Below are 27324 nucleotides of genomic sequence, written 5' to 3' on the forward strand. Positions count from 1 at the left end.
CCCTTTCCCTGGTTCAGCCTCAGGGGACATGTTTGGAACTTCAGCAAGATTGAGGTTAGGGAGAAATATAAGAGGAATAAAATTCACAAGAAAGTCTAGGTATAGAAGTGGAGATAGGGTCATTCTCCCGTCTGACCCTACATCCCACCCTACACTTACTCTGCTGAAGGACACAGCAAAGCACACCTCCCCCGGGATGGACAGCAGGGGAGGAAGAAGCAACAGAGCAGGTTTCCTAAGGTTTCCTAGGCTGTGGCTGGCAAGGGCTCCTTGGCAAGGAGGCCAGAGCTGGCCAACTTGAGTAAATTTGTCCTTGCTCATGTGAGAACACACTGAGCCCCCTGACTTCCAGAAATGGTCCAGGGAGCCTGGGAGGAGGAAGCTGTGTTCCCGTAAGAGCAAGAGGGAGAAGAACCTTGTAGTATGGAATTAATACAGAGGGTGCCAGAAAGTATACGCATTTTAAGAAAGGAAAAAACTGTATTAAAATTGTAGTACTCAATATATATCAACAACAAAAGATGACTACAAGTCATGTGGTTACCATCAGCATCCGGACACTTCTGATTATGGCAAACTACTGCTTGAGCAACGTTGACGAAAGTGTTCACTTGCATACATTTTTTGGCACCCCGGTATTAACATCACCTTACTTGTATTTATAGGTTGATGAGAATTCTACATAGTGCAGCATCTCAAAGAAGGTATACTATACTTATTTTCTAAAAAACTATTGGTGCCTAAGGCATCCTTTTGAGTTCTCTGTCCTCAGGGTTGTCTCTGGCCATATGTTTCTGATCTGTACTCATTCTCTTTCTTCTTCTTCTGGCCGCCAGCCTGAGTTACTGTTTGACCCCTCAGACCCCAATCTTCCTGCTTCCTGTCCCAGTGTATGCTCTAGAGCTTTCACCTTCCTGGCGAGGGCTCTCAACAGATAGAAAACCTGCAATGGACTCCTTGGGGCCTGGCCTGGAAACCACTCCACTTCACCCCAACTGCCTTATTTTGGGCAGCCTCCGAGGGAGTCAACAACATGAGTACACATTTATTAAGTGCTTAGAAGCAGATGTTGAGTATCGGTAAGCTAGTAAGAAACAGGAGCTCAAATGTAAAAGAGGTTAAGGGCAATTCAAAACTTGCCTTGGAAATTTCCTGAGTAACAAAAAAATGCAAAGAATTGGAAACAGCATAAACATCTGTCGATAAGGATCTGGTTAAATACCTTATGGTAATATAGGCTCACATTTAGAGGATTTACCATCTGCCAGGGGTTATTCTAAGTGCTTTACAGATAGTAATTTATTTAATCACTATAGAGATTCTTTGAGGTAGATATGTATTATTTTGATCCTTATAATACATATAGGGAAACCGAGGCACGGGGTGGTTAAATGACTTACCCAAAGTCACGTGGTTAGTAGTGGCATACCTGGGATTCATCTGACTCCAATTATTCCATGTTTAATTACTATGCTACACTGCCACTCAACCCGGACAATGGGATACAAATCATCCAAAAAAATGGAGATAGAGTATAAAACATTTACTTGTATGCACTGACTTACAGGTTGCAAAAGAATAAGTATGATTCCAGTTTGGTATGCATATAAGACAAAAAGGTCTAGACACATCTGTGTCTAGTCAGACAATATCATATTTCTGAAAGTTGGGATTATGGAGGACTCACTTTCTAGGCTATACATTTCTATATGATTTTAATATTTCAAAATAAAACAAAACATGTATTGCTTTAGAAACCAAATAAGACAAATAACAATTATTCTAACTTTAATTTTTTTTTTTTTTAAAACGGGACTTTATTGGGGAACAGTGTGTACTTCCAGGCCTGTTTTCCAAGTCAAGTTGTTGTCCTTTCAATCTTAGTTGTGGAGGGTGCCGTTCAGCTTCAAGTTGTTGTCCTTTCAGTCTTAGTTGTGGAGGGCGCAGCTCAGCTCCAGGTCCAGTTGCCGTTGCTAGTTGCAGGGGGCGCAGCCCACCATCCCTTGCGGGAGTTGAACTGGCAACCTTGTGGTTGAGAGGACGCATTCCAACCAACTGAGCCATCCAGGAGCTCAGCGGCAGCTCAGCTCAAGGTGCCGTGTTCAATCTTAGTTGCAGGGGGCGGAGCCCACCATCCCTTGAGGGAGTCGAGGAATCGAACTGGCAACCTTGTGGTTGAGAGCCCACTGGCCCATGTGTGAATTGAACCAGCAGCCTTCAGAGTTAGGAGCACGGAGCTCTAACCGCCTGAGCCACCGGGCCGGCCCCTAACTTTAATTTTTAAAAAGGGAGAACTGAGAAGTAAAATGGTGACAGCAGTCCTATCTCCATCACTTCATATAATACTGTTCCTTCTCCCTGACAATCCTTCTCCCTTTTTGTTGGCCCAGCTGATTTTTATTAATCTCCAATGTCCAGCTTACGTCATTTTCCCCGAACACAGTAGTACTCTCTTGCCTTTGGACTGCTACTGTCCTTTGATTCATTTATCCTGTTATGTTGAAATTATTCATTTAGTGGTCTACCTCCCACACTACTTAGTGAGCTCCTTATAACAAAGCACATGGAGAAAAGTAAGTGTTCATTAAATCTTTGCTTTCATTAGATTGAGTTCAGTACTACTGAGAAAGTGACCTCGTTAGCTAATTCCTTTCCCTTCTCAAGACAGGGAACATTGCTTATGGGTAGGCCTATGTCCTCAGCTCTCAGGAAGTAGAGTTCATAACACTGAGAGGGAAGATAAGTGTGACCTTCTGGGCAGGAACTCTAAAATGGGAAACAGCTCAAATGCACTTGGAACTCTCTGACACTCTGATAAAAATGGCCTTGACAAGCAGGAAACTGAGTAGGAATCAGAAGAATCCCAAGGGACCACTTAGAGAACTTTCTTGGAGATTTGTTGGTAAAAAGATATAAACAGATGAAGTAAAGAGTGTTGGGCCCAATGATAAAATCAAATAGTGGTCTAATGCTAGGAATAAATTTGGGAAAGCCGGAGTCTAAAATGAACCAAGTTATGCAACGTTTGACAAAAATATCTAAGAGAATTTTCACTATATCCAAAGCAAGAGGAATGAATGTAAAGGGGCAGCACCTGGGCTTGGGGCCGCTGGCCGGTGTTCTGATGACAAGGTGAGCAGGAGGGCTTGGTCAAGCTGTGGGTTCTGGAGCTGAGCAGGTCAGGCAGGGTGGCTGGCTGCTGTTGGTGAGCCACTTCTTCAAAGAGCTTTGCTCCCACAGCCAGCTGCAACATGGGGGACTCGTCTCGACACATTGTCCCAAAATCATCCCACATCTGAGAACTGGACAAAGTCTAGTCCTTGGCCTGTTTTTGCTGACAGAGGACCGGGGCTGTCTCTGCTGCCATTTCAGCCTGTGAGAGCCACGGACAGTATACACAAGACAGGACCTCACCTCCACCAATAACCCTCCGAGAAAAATGTAGAAGCAATCTCATTCTAGCTAAATTACTTTTATTTTTAGTCCCTGGTTGTTGCAGTGATTAGTTTCCTTAATTTCCATACCTCTCCCAAACTGGAAGATACATTTCTAAAGTCTTTCTTAATGTATATGTATTGTGAGTGTGTGTGTGTGTGTGTGTGTGTGTGTGTGTATACACACACACACAATTTTTTTTTATTTTACTGTACCTTTGCACAAAACCTCAGGATGGAAAAAAAACCCTCTAATTTAGACACTAATGGGTGTTTTAAACTGTAGCAGGAGCAGTGGCATACGCAGATATTGTTATTGTTAATAGCCAGCCTAATTTGCAGCATCTAAAGGAACTTCTATGCTCAGTTTGTACTAATTATATTGTGGTTTTTAAAATTGCTCAAGATTAGCTTTTTACCACTTCCTGCTTCATAAAAATTACCTAATTTTTAAATTGAAGTCCAAATGGTCATAATTAACTTATTTTATATATACAAGCCAGCCGTGTATTCAATGGGCTAGGGCTGAATTTTCATTGTGCATGTGCAAGTTTCATATATAGTAATTTAAAATCTCCAGGTGTTAACGGAGAATAAAAATGAAATAAAATACATTAATTTGCATAAAACTAATTAGCGTAAATTTACTTTTCAACTAATTAATAACCAAGTCATCCTACAGCCGAGATCTATGGCTTTAACTTCCAATAAAAAGCATAAGAACAAGGATATTTTACAAATGCAGATTAATCCAAATTACATTATATCTTCATTTGATCACCTATGTTAATATTCATGTGCCATTACTTACATTTCCTAAGCTCATCTAGGACCAGTCTTAGGGATTTCAATTAAAATGCACACTAGAATGTCTCATATAAAATCGCTTTAGTCACCAGGCAAAATATGAGTGGCATTTTTACATATATAAATAAAGTGCCACTGCAAGATTTATTTGCCTTTTCCACCTTGGTTATATTTTCATGTTATAAATCATAGATTTACAATTACTTCCTATAAATCACTGCCAGGTTATGAAGATGGAATCTTAGAGAGAAAACAAAAGCCCTCCAAATGGTTATTTATCGTGATTCCTTCTGCAGCAAGAACTGAAGAGCTGGGGGATGGGCATGGAAGGAGAGGGAGCTTTCTCTTTACTCTATTTCTTTTTGCATACTTGGAATTTTATATGATGTGCTTGCATCACTTATTCAAAAGTATAAACTAATTTTTTTTAAAGCTATTGCAACCCCCGGGAAGGAGGGCACACAGTGTATAAAGCCTGTTTACTAGGAACTTACGTTCAGTCACCAGCCCTCTGTGTACTTGACAATCTTTGCTTGTTGTCTTCTTACTTAAATTATTTAACCCCTTAGTCAGCTTTTCCCACAACTCTTCTGAAAAATTTCTCTGGAAAAATCGTTCTTTCTTTCATTTTGCTTCTCTGTAGCATTTTGCACAATTGGTAATTCGTTGCTGTCTGTTCACTCATTCTGTCAAGTGAAATTGTCTGTGGCATCCTCCTTGATCCAGGCATTATGAGGAATAAAATAAGGAACCAGCTCCTTTCTTGCAAGGAGCTCAATGTAATGAAGGGAGGTTATATTACATTGTGATAGATTATATCAAAGAGGTCTTTACAGAATAATGTGATGGAAATTCCAAAGAGGTATCCAGCTCAGCCTAGTTGGGAAAGAGGAAAATGTCAGAAAATGCTGGCAAGTGATGGTCACATTTGCTGATGCATGTATTAATTGTCTGTGTATAAGATGTTGTGTGTTTGTGTATTCAGAGAATTAGAAATCCCTCAGGAGTACTTCGAGCAGAAAATTTGTGTAAGACCTTACAGTTAATGAGGTTAGAGAGACACTCAGAAGCCAGACATGGGAAGCCATGGGTGCCATGTTTTAACATTAACCCAGAGGTAACTGGAGCCACATAGGAGTCTTTTCCCATGTAATATTTTAAGCACACTTGTGATAGTTAGATGTGTATTTTAGACTGAACACTATGACATCAGTATGGAGACTCTACAGAAGGTTGAGATAAGAATCAGGAAGGACTGTTGCCAGGACCCGAGAGACAAATGGTAAGGACTTAATAACATGGAGAAGAAGGGGAAGAGTTTTAAAATGGAGCCAGGAGAACTTGGTGATGGATTGGATTGGATTGGATTGGATTGGATTGGATTGGATTGGATTAGATTAGATTGGGAGTAAACAATGAAGAAGTCTGAGGATGTAGAATGAAGCCCAGGCTTCTGGTATCCTCCAAGGATTCCTTTCTCTGTGACCTCCATGGGAGACACTATAGGGCAGGCATTACTAGCATAGAATTTGGAGTATGAAAAATGTGGGTTCAAAAGTTGGCTACATTATACATTAGTTTACCAATTTGGGGGGAAATTTTTAACCTCTTTAAGCTTTAGTTTCCTGATATGCAAAGTAGAAGAAATAATACCATATACTTAATAGATAAGTGTACATAATAAATGTTCAATAAACACTACCTGCTATTATTACTGTTATTATCATTTCAATTTATTGTTTGCATAATAAATTAGGCATTATTAAAGATGATTATATATTATACATATAAAACACTGAAAAATACAACTGTTGTAATTTAAAAACTTGCAAAACTAACATGACTATTTTACTCACCAAACAGTTTAGAATTCTCAAGAAATTTTAGCTATTGCATTTTCTTCTTTCACTAAATTTTCCTTTAATAGGCTGAGGCATTTTGTATAACTTTATTGTTCTTGGAATTCAAAGATGCCTATTTTTTTAAAAATAGACCTTACTGCATCTAAATATCTGAAAATTTTACTTGAGACATTAATAGGATTTTGAAAACAAATACATTGATTTTACAGACAACTTGCAAGTTCAATATACAGAATTTTTTTCAATGCCTTAATACTTTAGTATTTCCTACAAACAAGGATGTTCTCCAACAAAACCACAATACAACCATCAAAAGCAGGAAATCAACATTAATTTGTTACTATCATTTACTCCTCAGTCCGCCAAGGACTAATTATGTTCTCCTTAGCAACAGGGTCCCGGTCAGTACCACGCATTGTATTCAGTTGCCATGTCTCTTTAGTCTCCTTCACTCTGGAACAGTTCTTCAGTCATTCCTTGACTTTCATGCTGTTGACACTTTTGAAGATTACCAGTTCATTATTTTGTAGAGTGCCCCTTCATTTGCATTTATCTGATATTTGCTCATGATTAGATTGAGGTTATGCATCTTTGGCAGGAATATCATGGATACTTTGATACTTTAATATCACATGCTCCTTTCTTATTGCATCCAATCAAGTGACTCATGACTTCATTTATCCCCTGGCTGATGGTATTTACTTGATTAAGATGGTTTGTGCCAGGCTTCTTCACTGTAAAATTACTACTTTTGTCTTTGCAGTTAATATTTTGTAGGGATGTGCCTTGAAGCTATGCAAATACCCTATTCCTCATCAAACTTTCGGTTTATTCATTTATTAGTTTACAGGAACTCACTGTTTCCCATTTTACTCAGTGCATTATAATCTGTTACCATTATTAATGTTGGTGCACCAAATGGCCCAGATTTGCCTGGTGAGAGCCCCTTCAGCTTCGTTCTGTGTTCTTATACCATTTCTCCACTATTCTTTGAGCACTTCCTTGCTTTCTGGTCCAGTAAGATGTTCCATCCCAGCCTGTCCTTCCCTGGCTCAGTCCTGATTCACCCGTTTCCTCAAAGAACCCTGATTCCTTTTAGTGGACAAGGGATTTAGGATGAATTTAGAAACCAAGACTTGGGGCTCTAGATGTTCTCACTGGGGAGTCACTGATAGCAGGCCCTGAGGTGGAGAGCTAGGGAATATATATAAGTACAATTTACATATGCACGGATAGACACTTATTTCTATATTTATTTTCTATCTACATATTGAAAACCATAAGTTTACATGGGTACTTGGAAGTTTGATTCAATACTAAGTTCATTCCGTTTTTTCTCCCTCCATACTTATAACTCCTTTTTCTAACCTGAGAAACTGGCTTTTATTACCCTTAATACAGTGTTAAAAAAAAAGTCTACATATTTTAAGAAAGGAAAACTGTATTAAAATTGTAATACTCAATATATACTGATAACAAAAGATGCATACAAGTCACGTTTGACTTATAAGAGGTGCTCAAAGTGGTTACCATCAGCATCCAGACAATTCTGATGACAGCGAACTACTGCTTGAGCAACGTTGACTTACGTGTCCACTTGTATATATTTTTTGGCACCCCTGGTATATTTACATATTTTATCGATCCCCTGGCACGTGACCAGTCTCCCACTGCAGCCACTCTGACTTTCCCCCTCCGACTTCCCCTGCCAGGCTGCTTCTCTGCAGGGGTGCCATCATTGTCAGCTTGGGCTTGGTACCTCATGCTGGGATGCCCTTGTATGGACATGCGCTTCACCCCACCCTGACTCTCCGTGCTGTGCTGTCCTCTGCAGACACTTCCACGACCCCACCTGGCCTCTGGCACCCCATTCAGGACCACCATGACTCCCTCACCTGGCAAAGCCATCCACTCTGCTTTGTCCCATCCAAGGATTTGGGACTGAAGAGTTCAGGAAGAGAAAAGAAGGCAAGAGAGACAGAGGCAGAGGGAAGGTCATCATTATCATTAACACCATTGTGTATCTTCTTATCTTTGTGATCATGGCGTTCTTTGCTGGCTTATCTTCTTCTCTCGTGTCCCTCTAATATGGGCATTTCCCAGAGTCCCCTTCAGTACGAACCAGAGACATCACTCAGAGCTCAGACTATGGTATCTGCATAACTGCTCTCTGGCGCTGAGACATGGCAAGGTTCTAGTCCTCTTTGTGCATCTGTGTCTTAATCTGAAAAAAATGGAAATAATCATGGTGACTAGTTTCAGTCCTGTCTTTCCAATTTTTGGTAGACATTTCCAATGAATGGGCTCTCATCAGCTCAATTTTAAAATATAAAAATCAGCTCATTTTCCCCTTCCAAAACTTATTCATCTTCTTGAAGCTTCCATTTCTGTAAATAAAGCCATTCATTCGACAGACATTTATCGAGTGCCTACTGTGTAGCAAATGTGGCTGACGCTATAAGAGGCAAGGTCTTTGCTTTCAAGATGCTTACAATCAAGTGGGGGAGATAGTGTGATAAGCTCTCTGATGGAGCGGAGTGGTTTTACCTCTTCTATAGAAAGAGCAGTACATCCCAAGAGACTAGGGCTTTCCAGGAGGAGGTGATCCGTAAGTGAGTCTTGACGGCCAAATAAGATTTAGCTAGATTGAGAAGAGGGAAAGGCCTTTGCGGCAGAGTGAGCAACAAGGCCAGGGTGCTGGAGACATAACATGGCACGACTTGAGAGGGGATGGAGAGAGGCCACGAGGAGGGATGAGGCTGGAGTGGGAGGTAATAAGGGCCAGACCCCTAACAGCCAGGGGTTGATGCTAAGGGGCCTACTCACTGGTTCACTCTATGCCCTTTGTTCCTAATGCCCTTTCTCTTCCCACTTGACTCATCCAAGTCCTTTCTATTCTTCCTGGCTTTCTCTTTGAAACCTTTTCTCATCTGATCCTGAAGTAACTTCTCTCTCATCTGAACCCCTCTGGCAATTACTATCCTAACAATATGTTTGATATGATGATAATAGTAATTTCTTACATGTGGAGTAATTACTGTTTTCAGAAACCTGTTACCTTTCTCACTAAGCTTGATCTGCATAATAGAACAAGTATCATTTCTTTTAAAGCTACCTTGACCACTGCTGTGCCCTGCCTCTCTAACTAGATTAAAAACCCCTTCAATTCAACAGCTTTGCCTTTGACTTATTGGTATCTCTTACTAGGCCTAACATAATGTCTCATAGAGAATTGGTACTCAATACATGTATTGACTTAATTTTGATGGGTATTTTATTGAATTCATTAGTATTGGGTTCTTTGTGTTTTTAGCTAGCATAGTATAACTATTTTACATTTTGAGAAATGACTTGTAAGTGATATAACTAACAAATGGCAGCCCTGGAAATATAATATGTCAGGGCTGTGTTCTATGATCCGTTTAATACCCTCAACTGAGAGAAAACAACAACACCTGACTAGTCTTAAAAACTCTAAGGACCATTTTGAACTCATCTTTGGTGATATGCCTCCACCTGGCCTGGCTCTTACACGTTGCTTGTTTATTGGCTTATCAGATAGTTGCCAGTATCCTGGGTCAGCAAAACTAACAAGAGACAAAAATTTAATCCTGATGAATCTAATTAACTGCTGCGACTCAAAAAAAGGAGGGCTGGTAATAACCGTTTTGTTTCCTATAACTTCCTCACTCTGCAGCACCCCATTGTTCACCCAGACATAGGAGAATTTCCCTGTAACATTTTCAGTCTATTCTTACTAATACCCAAATCTCTAAATAACTAGTTCTACTACCCATATATCTTCCATCTCTCTAGTCTGCAATGTATTGAATTATTGAACTACTTGAATTGATTCCTTTTAAACCTGTGTTCTGGGTTATATATAAGTTTTTTCTTGTAAGTTCCCAGGGGGTTAAATCGGGGAAGGAGGTATATGATTTGTGAACTGGAATGATGCAGTAAACATGGAAAATTGAGTTCAGTCATTGATGTATTAGATTTATTGAGTATCTTCCCTACGAAGGGCCACTGATATAGTTGACAACACTAAACAATATGATGTTGAAAAGAGGAAAAATTGGATGAAAACTACAGGGGTAAAAATCCAAGACCTATAAGGAAAGTTAAAGGCGTTAGATAAGGAAAAAAAAATCTATGGACAATTCAAATGCAGTAGAAATCTGGGCAGCCCAAGTCTTCAGAAACAAATGCAAACATTGGAAGAAGTATAATATACCTGGAAGATATAAAGAAGCTTTGAAGTCACTCAAGTTTAGGGTCAAATCTCAACTCTACTGCTTGCTGACTGGGTGACAGAAGGTAAATTACTTCTTTGAGCCATAGTTTCTGTATCTATAGGTTATGGGTGACAGTGGTGTGCTGGTAAATATTTAACAACTGGCTCATCCACTAAGCAAACGAATAAAACCTTAATTTGCAGCTTAATTTCCATAGAATAGATACTCACACCATGGCTGATTTCAAGCTACCAATGCAATGTCTGAACACATAGCTGGGAAGAAATTCATAGTAGCCCGCATTATAGAGCATTTCCATCACACAAATACAATAGGTGTAAATGTGGCAAAATAATTAGGAAGAGTTGTTTTTGAGTATTACTTATATTTTAAATATATTTTAAAATCATAAGTACATAACTTTTAATAACGGTCATTGAATAACAGCTTGCAAAATTTCAGAAACTTTAACAATCAGCTCATACAAGCTTTCTTCAGGCATGTATTCTAGTGATATTGGCTGTGAGTTCAACGTCAATGAATTAACAATATATATTAAAGAAAGTGTCTTTAAACAGAAGCATGTATAAAGCAAGGTTCTGTGTTGATCAGTTGAAAATGTTGTGACCAGAGGTTTGTAGGAACCTAACCCTGTTTTTACCTACAAGCAATGGTTCATGGTGACTTTATAGAACATCACTACCGTGAATAACAAGAATTGAGGGGTATAGAATCTACCTTTTAGGGGATTCCTTGATTGAGATAGTTCTGCACTTAGCATGTTGTCTGGTACCCGAAAGGAAAGCCCTGAGAGGTTTCTTTTCTTCTTCCTCTCACCTTCCCAGTTCTGGGTCGTGCTATGTTAAACCCGGCAGACTCACTCAAGATGTAACCAGAAGTTATGCAACCTACAAAGCCAGTGTTGTTATTGTTGGATGCTCGCCTCATCCATCAATTCACAGTCCATGAGATGACTTTGAACTACACCAAGAAGGGTGCTAACAGTAACAACAAAAAAGAACTGCATTCAGTCAGGAAGTTTGCCCTCTTCCCTGAGGTTCTCTCCTGGCTGATAATTGCCAATCTGTCATATTTTTTCAAGTTCTTTTCCTTGAAGGAACTTAGAGATTTTTCCTGTCCCAGGTCGCAGCATCCTCACAGCAAAACCTTCTACCTCTCATTCTCAGTCTGGACTTCCTTAGTTGCCTGTGGGTTGAATCCTTAGTAACGCTGACTCTTTTATTTCTTCCAATGGCCGTGTGCCCATTACCCTGCCCGTCATGTGATGCCCACCACACCCCTCGGACACTGCTGAACCACTCCCAGTTGGAGTCATGTTTTTTCAGCCATTATTAGCATGGACATTATTTAGCCCACGTTCTTTCTCTGATTAAAGATGACAACCGATCAAATTATGCTACTCCCTGCTTAAATCCCTGAAATTTTCTAATACTCGTACCCTAAAACTTGCCCTCTTGACTATGGGACACAGGCCCTATATGATGTGTCCCTCCCTAACTTTTGAATGTCATCACCCACGTTCATCCCTTTGTATATTTTGCTTTACCCACATTGGCCTTCTTGCTCCTTGAACTTACAAGCATGGAGCCTTTGTGTTTCAGGCTCCTACTGCTTGGTCTGCAACCATCCAAGATCCTCCCCCAGCCACTGCTGTCAGTCAGGTTTTGGTCCAAATCATCTGTCTGTCATTGTCTGTGACCATCCCGTTTGAAGAACCCTGGCAGTGACCATGCAAGGTCACCAGGCAATCACCTTGTTTCTTCCTTACTTTTGTCCTTTGTCCTCATGTGAAATTACCTTGTATTGTGGGCTGAATTGTGTCTCTCAAATTCATGATAAAGTCCTAACCCCTAGTACCTCAGAAGGGGATTGTATTTGGAGATAGGGCTTTTAAGGACATGATTAAGGTCCCTTTCCCATTTATATATTTTATGTATATATCCCTAATAGCCTCTGAAACAGAGCGTGCGTATGAATCAGTGTTTATTGCAGAAGATGGAGGAGCATAATTTTTTTGCCAAATTATGATACCTTGAAACTTCATTTTGTCCCTTTTTGGGGAAAAATTAGATTCATACAAATAAAAATTTTATCAGTGGTTAAAAAAAGAGGTGATTAAGGTAAATTAAGGCCCCAGGGGGTGGGCCCTAATCCAATATAGCTGCAGTCTTTATAAAAAAAAGCAGATTAGGACACAGATATACAGAGGAAAGACCAGGTGAAGACATGCGAGAAGGCAATCCAAGGAGACAGATCTCAGAAGAAACCAACCGGCTGACTCTTTGATCGGGGACATCTGGACTCCAGAACTGGAGAAAATAAATTTCTGTTGTTCAAGTCACCCAGGCTGTGACATTTTGTTATGGTAGCCCTAGCAAACTAATATTCCTTGTTTCTTTGTGTTTTTTTTCCCCCTTCTCTTACTAGAGTGTAAGTTTCATGAAAGCAGCAACCATACCTGTCTTATTCACCCTTCTAGCTTTAGTGCCTATAACAATGTCCAGCACTTAATGGGATCTCCACAATGATTTCTAACTAATTGAACAATGCAGCCAGGGACCTGAACCTTTGTTGTTCAAGTGATCTTTGGCTATGCAAATCTTTTCATTATTAAGTTGAAAAATAACCAACCCATTGCCTAAAGAATTGCTTCAAAACTCAGTCACGGGTGCCGGAGCTTAGACCTTCTCACCCTATTTTTTCACAATTATAGTTCATTAATTTTTCAGTTCTTCAACACCCCTCTCTTCTCAGTTCTTGTTCGTTTCTAGACACTTCTTTAGCCTCAGTCCTGTGTTTTCCTCCCCTGATGCCCTTTGTGCCAGGTCTGGAAAGCTGGTATCATACAGGGGTTCAATTACCCAAGTCTGCCACAAAACTCCTCAGCTTTTGTGCACCAGTAAGAGATGCTGGCACCCACATGGGGAAATACTGGGTTTAGAAAGAGTTGGAGACAAAGTGTGCTCTTATATTCACCTTGCTTCCTAACAGATGGACTGTTAATTGCTGATAGCTCATATTGTACCAGCACTCTCCTAAGTGGGTTCATTTGTTTCACCAATGAACATTTATTGTGCCCTATTTGTACCCTCTGGACCCTAGGTGAGGCTCCAGGAATACCACCAGCATATTATAAAAATAAAATGCTGTTTATTCTATTTGCTCCCCCCAGATCTCTCTGTTGCACATGAGGGAGGCTGACCCCTGCTACCTGCATCTCCCCTGGTCCCCACTGGCAGCTTTCTGTGTGAGTTCAGCCAATGAGTGGCATGAGAAAGCAGGAAGAGAGATGTCAGGGTATTTGCTCCCCACCTAGCACCCACAGGGCGGCTTCTCCTCCATGTTATCCACTCTTCGGGTACAGCCTAGGGGGGTAATGGCTTCCATGCTTGTTCGCCTCTGACTTACTTTCCTAGGTTTGATCTTATAATTCTACATGTGGTTCTGGAAGTAGTCCTTTTATTGAAGTTTTTACAACTCAACCATCTGACAGTGCCTTCTGTTTCTTGCCTGGACTCTGACTGATACAGGTTTTATATAATTTTTTAACTTCAGTATTTAGGAATGGTAGAACGTTTGTGTCCTCATGCTACAGTGGCTTTGGAGATAATGAAGGGCATGGTGCTCAGGCTCCAGGCACTATGGTGACTGGTTCTGAGGGACCACCTGCGTCACCCCCTGCTTGGTTGTTCTGCCATCTTTCACCGTGGTTGGCATTGTTGCCACTGCTCCTGATGAAAAAAGTGGAGAGTTGGTGGAAACATAATTAGGGGTTAGAAATAACACGTGCCTCGGTTGGATGTGGTAGATTGGAAGTGGTCCAGCAAAAAGGAAGAGGGCTTAGAGAGAAGCTGAGTTGCACCATGGCAATTTGGGAGAGATGCTTGTAGAGTTAGACTATGCTCTGCTTACAGAACCGGAAGAGTTCATGGCTTCCCGCAGTGGTGCATTTGCTTATCATCAATCTTTTTGTGCCTGAAAGATATTTTGATAGTTTATTAGAATAACTCATACTTGGAATTAGGTTGTTGTTGGGGATGGTTATACTATTTATAAGATTTTTAATGGGCTGTCTGCTTTCTTTTTCGTAATACTGGTATGGTAGTAGTGGTGTGTCTGGTTGAATGTCAGTGCTATTTTTATGGCTCTTGAGATATTAGATGACATAAACTTAAAGCAGAAGAAGGCAGCTGGGGAAGACAGAGATGTGCAGGAAAGACAGAGCAGGAGTGAGAAAAAGTCTAACAAAGTGGGGCACAGACCCAGAGAAGATGATGTCAGCCAAGTTTCTATGAGGTGTACTGGACATACACTAAGAGGGACAGTTTTGTGTGTTGGGCTTTGAGTTGTTTGTCCTAAGTGCCCCTAATAATTTGGAAAAAATCAGTACAGTCTGATGTATTTGAATGATTATCTCTATAAATCATTTTTTTTCCCAGAAAGAAGTAGTCTATAAAATTTAACAATGAAGTTCTTATAGATTAATTGTCATGTACTATAATATACATATGTTATATATATAACACATAAATATGTCATGAGTTTGTTAAATGAACATTTAAGTGGAACACAGGGTGAACTAAGGTTCAGCAACAGACCATAAGAGAAACTGCAATAGAGAGGTTTATGATTCACAGGTCCTGGGAGATGTACATGGCATGGGGGCCACACGGGGAGCTCAAGGCAGGGTGCAGAGAGAGACAGGACCTGGGGCACATGCCTTTATTAGGGTCTGTGAGTGGAGTGCTTTGGGGTTCTTGGGCTAAGGTCGGATTGGTCAATTCAAACCAAAAAAGCAGGGTTTCGGTAAGCCCCCTGGAGGTCTTATCTAAGGGGTGCATAAGGCATACAGGTGCTGGGAAGCAAGACAGACTGTTGATCACAGGACTGTTGGGGAAGATACATCAGGGACTTACACTTGCTTGTGACCTTGTGGGCCTATACCGGGCGTGCACCTGTATGGGGCTAGTGTCAGTCAGTTTAAGGTCCCTGCAGGCCACTTGGCCAAACCAAATGGATGCCAAGGTAGCAACACCATGGAGTAGCTTAGCTGATGGTAACCACTTTGAGCACCTCTTGTAATTGCAGAAGTCAAACGTGACTTGTATTCATCTTTTGTTATCGGTATATAGTATTACAATTTTAATACAGTTTTCCTTTCTTAAAATGTGTACACATTTTTTGGCACTATATATATATTAATATATATGTATATATATATAGACACACACACATATATATTTATAATATATATTATAGATATAGCTAATATGTGTGTGTCTATATATATATATATATAGCCAAGAAATGTATATCTATTATATATATATATATATATATATATATATATATATCATATAAACAAAACGTACTTGCTCAGTAATTATAAGGATTATTAGAGTTTGAGGAGGCTTTTTTGAAACTAGTAAGATGATGTAAGCCCAGAAATAAGTCTTGTCCAGGGAGGTGTGACATATCACCAACACAAGCTGGGTAGCGCTTACAGAAACGGGCATTTACACTGTACTCTTAATACTTATCTTTATTATGAAAGTGTTTCCAAAGTAAAATGATCTTCATAATTATGACTGCTTCCAGAGATCAAAGATGAATAATTATATTTTCATATAAAAATCAGCAAAACACAATAACAATACATAAAATAATTCTAATCAGCTAACAGTACATCATTCCGTTTCTGACAGAGATGCTCAAGCACTGAATTGTCTCAAGAAAAAAACGGTTTTGTTACCTATCCTATTTCTCACTGCAAACTGAAAGAAATCAAATCCCAAAACTACCACCTCCCCCTTCCACGACAACAAATGGCTTTGGAGGTAACTGATTATGTGGGCAAAGAGTTGATGAAAATCATGAGTTTAGAGGCTTTACGAAACTTTTGGAAATCAAACTTGAAGGGTGTTTTCCATGTTTAAATTAATGAAGCTCTAAGTTAAAGTTCCAGAATCACCACATAATTGTTCCTATTACAGACCTAATTTTTCTTTGGCAACTAATCTCTAAACACCCCTAATTTTTTAAGGGCAGTTTTACAATGACAGTATTAAAAAAAAATTATTGTAGATCCAAAAGAAAAAAATTATCTCTATAAAATCTACTTTTTTCACTTAACATAGAAATCATACCAACAGCTGTTTTCCCCTGGTTTCTAGGCCATGCAACATACACCAAAATAGGAAATCAAGCTTTCATGGATCTGTGTTAAGGATAACAGGCTTAAAAGGACACAATACTTTTTAAGAAAAATGGCATCAGGCAGAGAAGGAAGTGTGAGTACACAACTGATCCAAAGGCTACTGGGAAATTGATAGCAGGAAAGTCACAATATTCCGGCTTCCTTTTATCAACAGTTCCAGGAGGCTGAAAGGAATGTGAGTGGATGAGACAAACAACACATATTTTAGGCTGGCAGTCCCCTCCCATTACTTCCTGGGCAATCTTGAGAATGCCTGGTCTTGCGCAGACGTGACATGATATACCATCCGGCTGCAGAGACCTTATTTCTTTGATCTGATGAGGTCTTAGCATGTGGCCATTTGGTATGCATTCCTGGCAAAGGCTTCAGGCTGAATTCAAGTTGGAAATACCTGGAAAACACTGGCGTTCTCCTTTGGGTATCTGCAGATCTTAATAAATTACTTACAATATTTTATACTCTTTAATACAATTTAGTCCCTGAAAGCCAGCATCAGGTATGCTCCCTCTAAGAACTTATTAGAGGAGTTCCAGCAGCATAGAGTGGACAAATGGACATGCCTCTTCTGCATCGACTGAGCACCCCCTAGGGGAGGGGCAGAGACTCTGCGCACAGAGGCAAATCACAGGGTTCTGTTCTGGCCTATGAAAAACAAAAATGCCCACACAGTGAACCAGTGCTAATTACTATTTGGTAATTTGAGAATGGCACAATATTATTTTACCAAGAGAAACTTAAATTGACTCTGGGGACAACCGTATCTTCATTAAAAAATATATCTTGCTGCATTTTGCATGACTTCAAGAATTGTTTATGATTATTCAGAGTATTCTTCCACGGACAGCATGCCAGACAGCAAATGAAACAACAAGAGCTAACTGCATTTTCTCTTTCCATGTAAGTTACTTAGACACCAAAAGTGATTTGTCATCACTTTTTCATCAGGCTGATTTTCATCTGATTTTTTTCTTATTTGAATGTTAGAAATATTTCAGGGCTACTGTTATCTACAAGGCAGGAATCAGCCAAAGACAAAGAAAAAAAAAAAGCTAATTAGAATCTTAAGACCTCAAATAGCACATGAAATGTAAACATATAACCTTTTATTCCCAAAGGATTTACTGAAGCCTATCTAGACATCACAACATCATCACATATACTGATAAACAGAATCTTTTAACACCTTTGGAATTATTCTGTATACTTTTTTACTTCAAATTAAGAAAAAGCACTCAAATATTCAGGCAACTTTGGCATTAACATTTCCAAGAAAGGGATAAAATAACTATCATTGCAAATTCATGAACAGATTGGGAACAATCATGGGTGTCCATAAAGTTCTTTGTGAAGAGCTCTCATATTTGCTGAAATAAAATTTGATTTTTGCTTCAGCCCCAATAACAATGAGGCTGAAATACACAAAGTGGAAGATTCAGATTCTTTCTACCTAAGGTGAAAGCATTCAATTTGCCCAAATTCAAACTCTATCATATGCTCAGAATGGAAAGTTTGGCAACAGAATTGAACATTTTGAGGTTTACCCACCATTTTGTCTAAACGTGGGTAATCTTATCTCACTAAAGAATTATTTCTCTCACTCAGCTGCTTGCTTTCTTGGAGAACCTGCCTTTCTTCCTAGTTCATCTGTGTCAGGTGTCTTTTCATTATGATACTACCTCAGGACACCACTGTCTACCTACCCTGTTTCCCCGAAAATAAGACCTAGCCGGACAATCAGCTCTATTGCGTCTTTTGGAGCAAACATTAATATAAGACCCGGTCTTATTTTAGTATAAGACCGGGTCTTATATTAATGTAATATAATATAGGACCCAGTCTTATATAATGTAATATAATATAAGATCGGGAATTATATTAATGTATGCTCCAAAAGACGCATTAGAGTTGATTGTCTGTCTAGGTCTTATTTTCGGGGAAACACGGTAGCAGCCTAGTGGGAGTTGGATGTTAATAAAATCCTGGGGTTAAGCAGCAATCATATGCACTTTTTCCCAACATATAGTTTAATAATCCAAAATACTGATAGTTACTTCCCTATTCTTCATGGTCATATGACTAAATTTAGAAATGAGAAGTGTATTTGGCTTATATGCTGGCCTTAGGTACTCTATGATCTGGACTCAGTCGTATTTAGCTTCAATGCTAAGAGGCTGAACAAATTCTACCATTCTCGGCTGTGTGGGCAGAATGAATAGGAAGTTGAGAGAGAGGCGGGAAGTTTCTATTGTACATGGTGGATGGTTTTTATGAAAAGAATATGGGTAAGGATGAGTCAGTGATATTTTGGTTTCATCACGTTTTTGGAGAAACATACATTATACATACATAGGTCACACATTTATTGACCCAAGGCCAATTCTACTTGATTTTCTACTTTTTTCCCCACTAAGAGATCTAGAAAAGCTATAACATGAAAGAATAAAATATTACTTTTTTCTAGATTCCTTCCTACATACCCCTTTGTACCCTGGGAAAGTTTGAATGTGACCAGGAGGAAGGAGATCTCAACACAGGCTAAGTTAATTATTGGGAAACAATATTCTCAGTAATCTACAGTTGAATTTACAAAATACACTTCCAAAGCTATGGCCTGGCACAGGTAGAAGATAAGATATCTCACATATTTTTCTTTCAGCCTTATCAGGCCACCATGGGAGAGCAGTAGACAGAGATATATTATTCTTCACCCTTAGAGGCCTACAAACACCATTTTGATTAGTCAAAAAAAACGTGTTTCCCCTAAAATGTAAAAGGAAATAAAAATCTGTAGATTCATTGAGGACTGTGTTAAATTAATGCCATCAGCCAGAGAGGCTCTAAGTATTCCCAGCCCTCCTTCTAAGTGTCTTTTGGTAAAAACAAGATTGTTTAGGTTTGTCTTTGCTAAGGACGGACTCAAATTACTTCATTTTATGCAACTTTTCGAATCCTTTATTTTATGAGCTGGTCTTTTGAAATTATTCTTCTGTGCTAACAAGTGTCAGGTGATCCAAATTTGAACACACTGTGTTTCTCTGGTTGTTTTTACCTGTCAAAAAGAATTGCTCCAGACACTGAAGCAAGGTGCAATTCAGTCTTCTCCCATGTTTTAGTTGACAAGAAAAGAAATTCACCTTCTCAAAATGTTCTAGCCATAACATGCTTGCTGTTACTTTTTACTTATCTACGTCTTAGCAGATTTCAGATGACTAACAAGTATTTTTGATGTTTTGTGATTGGTCTTAGAAACACAAACCATCTACAAATTACACCACTATCCTTGTTTTGTGAAATAAAATAATAAGGCTTTACATGAAGAATTCGTTGTATTGTTTTCTCAATAAACAAGCAAACATATTTCCAAGCCTCTTCAATGATTATATGGACCATACCAGAAACACACCATTTTGTAACTAGAGGGGGAAAGATTTAATATTACAGTGTAAGGTTTTTGTTTGGGAGCATTCTTTTAACTATCATCTTACAGGTTACAAATTGTGAGCAGAAAACTTTGTTTTCAAAAAAATTGAAGTGAATTGAAATGGCCCTGAGCAGGACACTTACCCTTTAGTATTTTGCTATTGTCTTCGTTAGGCCCTGATTCACATATTTATATTACTGCGTTGTGGTTTTGATCTCTTGTTTTAGATGATAGTCTTTTTGATTTGTAAGTATTTGTAATATTTTTTTATTCTGTTACTAGAAGTTGGAAGAAAGGAGATAAAATCTTTGGTTTATGTACATGGTTTTCTAAACTCTACACAAATAACACTGCCATGTAGATGATGATGGAAACTTAAATTTCAGTAATCTTTCTCACAATTGCCACTATCCAGTCAAATTTTTGTTTTTCTGGCAATAGCCTTGTTTGAGTAAAAATTCCTGTAAACCGAACAAGTCTTCAAGGAAGTAAACAAAAGGACTCATTTTTGAGTAACAGGAAAGTCATTCTGGGTTATGTTTTGGAAGAAAGACAAAAAGTAAAATAGTCTTTCTCCCATTGGCTTTATTTTGCTCAGAAAAAAATAAAAACTAGATAGGGCACTGTCTTGAAAGCTGGTGCAATAAAGTGCTTTGCACTAGAGGTGACCTTTGTCAGCTCTTGAAACTCTTTTTTCTGTCGCAAAGTATATGTAGCTTCTTCTTTCTTTATTTATTTTTTTCATGAGATGATAGAAGATGGCACTAATTACAGGGAAAGTGGTAAAACCTGGTTGCAATCAGCCACTCTCTTTATGTTATTCTCAGATCATGGGACAAACTCCCGACACTAAGAGTGATTTCTTTGTAACTGTGACCTTAAGCAAATGTCTTCCTTCAGCACACTGACCTCATAATAGAGAATAAAAAGGTCTCTGTAACCTACCAGGTTAATCTCCAACTAGCTATCACACTCACTGAAGAAATCTTAGCTGTCTGCACAAGAAATGAAGTCTAGTCCAAAGAAATTGAATACAAAGCCATATTTAAAAAGCCCTCCAATAACTATACTTTTTAATTGGAAGTACTAATTGACCAGAAAGAGTGACAAAAACCCAACCTCATCCTGTTTAAACTGTATACTGGGAGAATGGTCACTGAGATTACAGGCAACTTCAGAATGGGCACTGACACAAAGAAAGCAAACCTATTTGGAGCGGTGTAAGAATCTTACACGGGATTTTGCTTGCTCTAGTAAACAAATTAAGCTGATGTTCCTAGCAGACTGGGTTATAGCAGTAGAAAGGGGTAGAAGCAGACAGAGCATCTCCCTCTCTGTCATGAACCCAGAGAGTAAAAGGAATGAGGAAATCCTCTTTTGTCCACAGATTTACAAACAAATACAAAAAATAAATAATATTCTAAGACAATACAAATGCAAAACTGTTCCCTTGTGTCAATTACACACAGCATGCTTACATATAGAGAATGATAATTCTTCATTCACAGACGGATATGGCAGTGCACTATTCAAAAATGCTTTGATAATCCTAATTTTTTGTTTCTGGTGCTGAGATATTATGAAAGGAACTGCATTTGCAACTTCTTAAATACTTCCAGGAACAAATAGTTCACTTTGTTCGGGACTTGTAGTTGTGAGTGATTAATCATCCATGGAGCAAGGGCCCGTCAGGAGGTACCCGTTGGTACCACTGGTTCCATTGGTGGTGGTTGCAGTGTGGGAGTTCTTCCCCAGATGTTCCGAGTCCTCCTCATCTGAGCTAGACTCAATATCACTTCGATCATCCTTGGACACCTGTGGAATACAAGAAGGTGAGTGTAGTCAGCTCCTAAGGAATCATTAAGGTACGGCATGCTCAGAATCGCATGCAATCATACATGAGGGAAACAGATGCAAGTATTAAAAAAATCAAAGAGGATAGGAACTTTGCTAAAGTAATAAGTCCCACTTTACTGGAGATATACAATTTGGGGGACAAAGTCAAATATCAAGAAATATAAATGGACTTAGGTACCACAGGGGCCTACATTTGCTGACCTCTTTAAGGTACTTTTCTATATTGAGAATGTACTAGATCATGAATCCCAACTTTTACTGGCCAAGTGGCATACGGTACTACTGAAATGGCATTATAGGAATTTGGTGCAAATGAAATCGATGTACACTCTGATGATCACATTCTCCTTGAGAATCAAAGTCAGCTCTCAATTAACTACACTAATGGAGATATTCAGTAACTCAGACCATCAAAACATCATTCGTATTTGGTTTTGCAATGCATTGTTTCATGATTTAATTTGTGTGTTTTTAATGTCTGTTAGAAGTAGAAATTTTGTTTTATATGCTACATAATAACTAATGGCAGTAGGAGGCAGCTTTTTGGGCACCTGCTAGGTGAGGTTTAATTTAAAATATTTCCCAAGGAAAATCTAATGATTGGACCCTCATGAATTGGCTCCCATCATTCCAGAGTTCTTCAGTCCTCCACTTAGTCTCATTAAGTAATGAGGATGGTAACATAAGCCACCAGGATATAAATCTATACATTACCATAAAGAATGAAAAAGAATCACTAAACTATATTGGTTACCAGAGGGTAAGGAGGGAGGAGGGTGGTAGGTGAGGGTAAAGGGGATCAAATATATGGTGATGGAAGGAGAACTGACTCTGGATGGTGAACACACAATGTGATATATAGATGATGTATTACAGTGTTATACACCTGAAACCTATGTAATTTTATTAACAATTGTCACCCCAATAACTTTAATTTTAAAAAAAATCATAATGTCTAGCAAGAAAGTAATTTAGGGAGAAATTAAGGAAATACTCTACTGCTTTTAATATTAAAAGAGTTTGAACATTTTACTCTAAGTCTAAATTATGGTAAGCATTTTTACCCAACAGGCCTTAGGACCTTTGGGTAACTGAGCATTGTTTACTTACTTTCTAACGGGGTTGGCAATAGGGACCTGGTATCATAGAAATTTTTCCAATCTAGTCACCTGTGAGTGACTAGAGGTAGGTTGGGGAGGTTGACAAAGTCTCTTGGGAGGTATATTAACTGGCATATATAATCCCCCTCAGAATAAAGTGGGGGATTTTTCACATCACATTCTCTCTGTGCCACCACAACTCTCCAGCTTGACAACCCTGGGAATCCACTGCCATCCCAAATGGATAAGCCACCATTACTGAGAAGATGTCATCTCTGTCAGGTGGGTAGGAACAGGAGAAAGTAAGAGCTGAGAATTACTACTCCATTCTAACCAGAGATGACTGAATAAATACCATAAAGATGGACCTCACTCCAGTGTCCCTTGAGATGAGGCTGAACTCACAAGGACCGTCTGCAAGAAGATTTGGATACTGAAACACCAAAATGACTAGATTATAAGGATACTTTAACTTAAAAAACAAAAAACAAAACAAACAAAAAAAAGCACCCTGTGTCACAAAGACGGTGTTATAGCAGAGCTGTACTACCCTTCAAAGTCCATTAGTTATAAATCAAGCTGCTAATAGAAAAAGAAACTCCAGTTTCAGGGCACTCTCTGATTAATTTACATTTCAATGCTTAGTAAGATTATATTTAATTTCATTTGGAAAAAAAATCTACAGTTATGTTACTTTCAAAGAAAGGAACAATTTACAATGTCTCAAAATAACCCACAGGAAAATAGAATCCATAACCCACGGCCAAGATAAGTCTTACTGTCCTAGGTGACCAGCCATGGCAGTTAAAATATTCGGAAGCCTGAGATCTGGAATAAAATTAATGATCATCTCTTCATAAAGTTGAAGACATAAGTTGGAGAGAAGGCAGTATGTCTGGTGGAAACAGCAATGGTGAAAGGACATAAGTAATTTACTCCGTGGCATCCTCGTGTCTTCAGTTATTGTTATCCCACTGACAGTATTGTGAATGTAGATTTAATGTGTATGTGTCCAAATGAAAACAGAAGCATTTTTAAAATAAAAATACACGCTCACTTCAAAGAGTAAGAGGTCACAGAGGAAAAACAAGAAACTTGCGCTTCTAAACAATTAATTGCTCAAAATACTTTGGATTTCTATAGCGCTGACACTGAGAATTGGCTTCATAGTACATGAGTAGGTGTCCCAAGACCCTCTGTGGGAGGCTCAGCTCTATTTACCTCAGTAAGGACAAGGTGGTCAAGTGCTGTGCTGTGGTCCAGGGCAGACCAGGCAACGTTGGTGTAAGGCCTCCATTCTGGACTGTGTTGATCCTCTCCCTAACTTAGTTCTTGTTCTCCTACTTCACATTGGTTTAGTTCTGTTTTTAGCTAATATGTTAAACACCAATGAAAAGAAATTCCTCTCCTTCTCTGTTGGATCACACAAAATTTAGCAGTGCAAGCTCACACGAAAGGGCGTTAACTGAGCTGTTCCTAGTACTCCTTTGCTGCTGGTGAGAGCCACACCTCAGTCAAAGCCTCCATCAGTGCCAACAGATTAGACAGAACAATACACATGGAAAGAAGCTTCTGAGTGCCCCTCCAACAGGCTAATGTGGCATCTAGGACATGGAGAGAGAGTTGTGAGAGACTTACATGTAAAGGGTTCCACTTCCCAGCCTTCCAGGGTGGCAGAAGGAAGAGAACAAACAACGAAAGTAAGAAAATGTCACAGAGAATGTTCTGGAAAAGTCACTGCTTTACACAGAGGGGTTGGGACTCAAGAAGCTTTATTCATATCAGCCTCATGAGAATGTTTTTTAGCCCAAAAGAGTAAACTAAATTTTATTGAAAAAAGCATAAATGGGCATACTGGCATCAAGCAGCCCTTCTCACAAAAGGGAAGAAGTTATTAAATTTCTGTTCAGTATAACCAGAGAAGGACCAAAGGAGGCAGAGAGATGGAGAGAAAGAACAAAACAAATTATGTATCACCATTAAATCTAAAATTATATAAATACATATAACTGGGAATAGTCATCAGCAAAGCAATGCTACAACTTAAAAAATGAACGAAATAGAAGAAAATAAAATTGGTTTGTGATTCCAGGAGGTCATGCTAAATTTTGGAAAAACATATCAGTTTGATGAAATTTGAAATAATAAATAATGTTCTTGTTGATTCAGTGGAACCACCAAAAATCTTAATTTTCTGGCACATATTGGAAAGGATGTATTTTATCTTACCTTGCCTTTCGAAATAGCTTTGCAAGCTATTTTTACGATCAAGTAAGACCAGAAGCAGTTCAAGCCTTGTATTAGCAACAGCAGTAGGTTAAAAACCCACCAAGAAGGGTAAGGTCCAACGATCTCCCAGCTTTCAAATAATGTGGTATTTAACACCCTAAGGAAAAGGAAAAAGGCATCATTGAACATAGCTTTTCATGCTGTAAAAGGAACTCTAGTAACTACACAGAAGCAGAAAGTCAACAATATCAACTAACCACTCACTCTCTGCAAGGCTGACCAGATATTTTGAAGAGTCATCACCTGAACTACTCCCCTGCCGACAAACAGTCATTTTGATTCTAGCTTGAATATACTTATGCTCCCCCTTTAGTTTTGTTATCATTTCTTCCATTCGTTTCCATTAAGTTTTTGGTTGTGATTCTATCTCTGCTTGCTAGAAGACTTTTGAAGTTGCTTTTGGTTTTTAAAGAAGCATTGAATACCACTCAATAACATTACATTGAAGAAAAAAAAGATTAATTAGTGCCAGAAACACGAGTTAAATTTAAACTATATGCCTAGCACAGTGGGAGCTAGAACATACTTAAGACTTAGTTCCTGTCCTCAACTGTTTTATATTCTAGTAGAGAAGTCCCTAGAAGTTCCTTAATCTTGAAAGCTGTCCCCTGGGAAAGAATTGACAATTGAAAAATATCATTTTGAAGTGGTAACTTAAGATGAGTGTTGGAAGGATTAAAAACAATTATTAGAATATAATGAATATACTTAGTTTTAAGAGCATGTACTTGAGGTGGGCAAAAGTATTTGAAGTAAATGGTTCTTTCTGTAATCCTCCATCGGGACCAGAACGGAGCAGCTACCTGGGCAGGTACATGAGGGCTGGTTTCAGTGCTTGGCTCTCACCCCTGCTGTCTGCTCCTCAACCTTTTGTAGTTGACTCATGCCTTCTGGACTCACATTGCTGCCACAGAGAAGCACGATACCACAGACTTTTGGAATCACTCTTACTTCCTAGCTTTCCTCCTTAGTTTACTGCAAGGCTGGTTTGGAGATCTAAGGGTGTTGACAAAACTCATCTAAGTGTATTTCCACCATCTGCCAATAGAGTGCTTTGCTGGGACCCTACAAGAGAGGTTAGTTAGGTGGACAACACTTAGTGGCCAAGGGAGAGGGGTTGAAAACTCTTGGAAAAATTTAAGACACAAACCACCAGTACAAGAACAGAAGGCAGATATACAGATAATTTTCATATAAGAGTATAATGAGTGCTTTGCGAGAGGTAAAGAAAAGTACTTTATAAATTCAGAAAAGAAAATAAAACTACTTATTGCAGCTGGGAGGACAGAAAGAGAAAAGGAGAATGAATAACAGACATAAACGGGTTCCCCATCCCCAGTTTCAGCAATTCACATTTATAGACCAGCACGAGAAGATCGCAGTGTTATCTCTAACTCGGCCACACTAGTCGTCTGTTAAGAACAATGCACAAAAAACATGGACATTAAACTCCCCAAATCAATAGTATGGAAGTGAATTTAACAATTCATTAAAAGCCTATCACACTATGCTATGGTAGTATTCTTTCTGATGGAGGAGGACCAATATTAGGAAATCTGTGAATGGAATGTATTATATATCCAAAGGCCAAATTGGTACAAGCCTAACTATTTCAATAGCACTGAAAGACACTGGGAATGGTCAGTTCTATATTGCTGATTTTTTTTTTTTTAATTAGGACTCAAAGGACTTCTTTACTATGATTTTTAAGCATCTCAAATAAGCAGTTGTCATCATATTTAACAAACATCAGATTTTTTTGCCTTTATAATCAGGGAACAAACCACAGACGGCCAACATCACCAATATTATTTAACACTATTCTGAAAATTCTGGCCATTTATGAATTGAGTATGGTAGAAAGTCAAAGACTTCATTTCAAATATATAAACATTAAATCTCTCTAACTATTTTAATCAAATTTTCCAGTAATAGGAATGGTTAAAAAAATTAATTTTCACTTATTCCACAAATTATGAAGTCACTCAAAGTATTAAACATGTTTCAACAGTTTCACATGATGGAAAAAAATACGTATCATTTCAACTCCATAAAATAAACGTATGCACATACACACA

At 38.8% G+C, this 27324-nt stretch overlaps 1 protein-coding gene across 2 annotated transcripts in view; it reads right to left on the reverse strand.

Annotated features, from left to right (window-relative positions):
- Window positions 1-18431: 18431 nt before the first annotated feature.
- Window positions 18432-27324, reverse strand: part of CERS6 (ceramide synthase 6) — a 276665-nt gene continuing 267772 nt past the window's right edge. The window contains exons 9-11 of one of the 2 annotated variants that reach the window (XM_033112505.1): window positions 25187-25343; window positions 24596-24619; window positions 18432-21815 (exon numbers count right to left, since the gene is read on the reverse strand). In XM_033112505.1, coding sequence (XP_032968396.1) covers window positions 21663-21815; window positions 24596-24619; window positions 25187-25343 — 334 coding nt within the window. In that variant the 3' untranslated portion in view covers window positions 18432-21662. The remainder of the gene's footprint in view (window positions 21816-24595; window positions 24620-25186; window positions 25344-27324) is intronic. The other variant, XM_033112504.1, reaches the window with a different exon arrangement.

The sequence above is a fragment of the Rhinolophus ferrumequinum genome, chromosome 8 (genome assembly GCF_004115265.2).
Source record: "Rhinolophus ferrumequinum isolate MPI-CBG mRhiFer1 chromosome 8, mRhiFer1_v1.p, whole genome shotgun sequence".
Lineage (NCBI taxonomy): Eukaryota > Metazoa > Chordata > Mammalia > Chiroptera > Rhinolophidae > Rhinolophus > Rhinolophus ferrumequinum.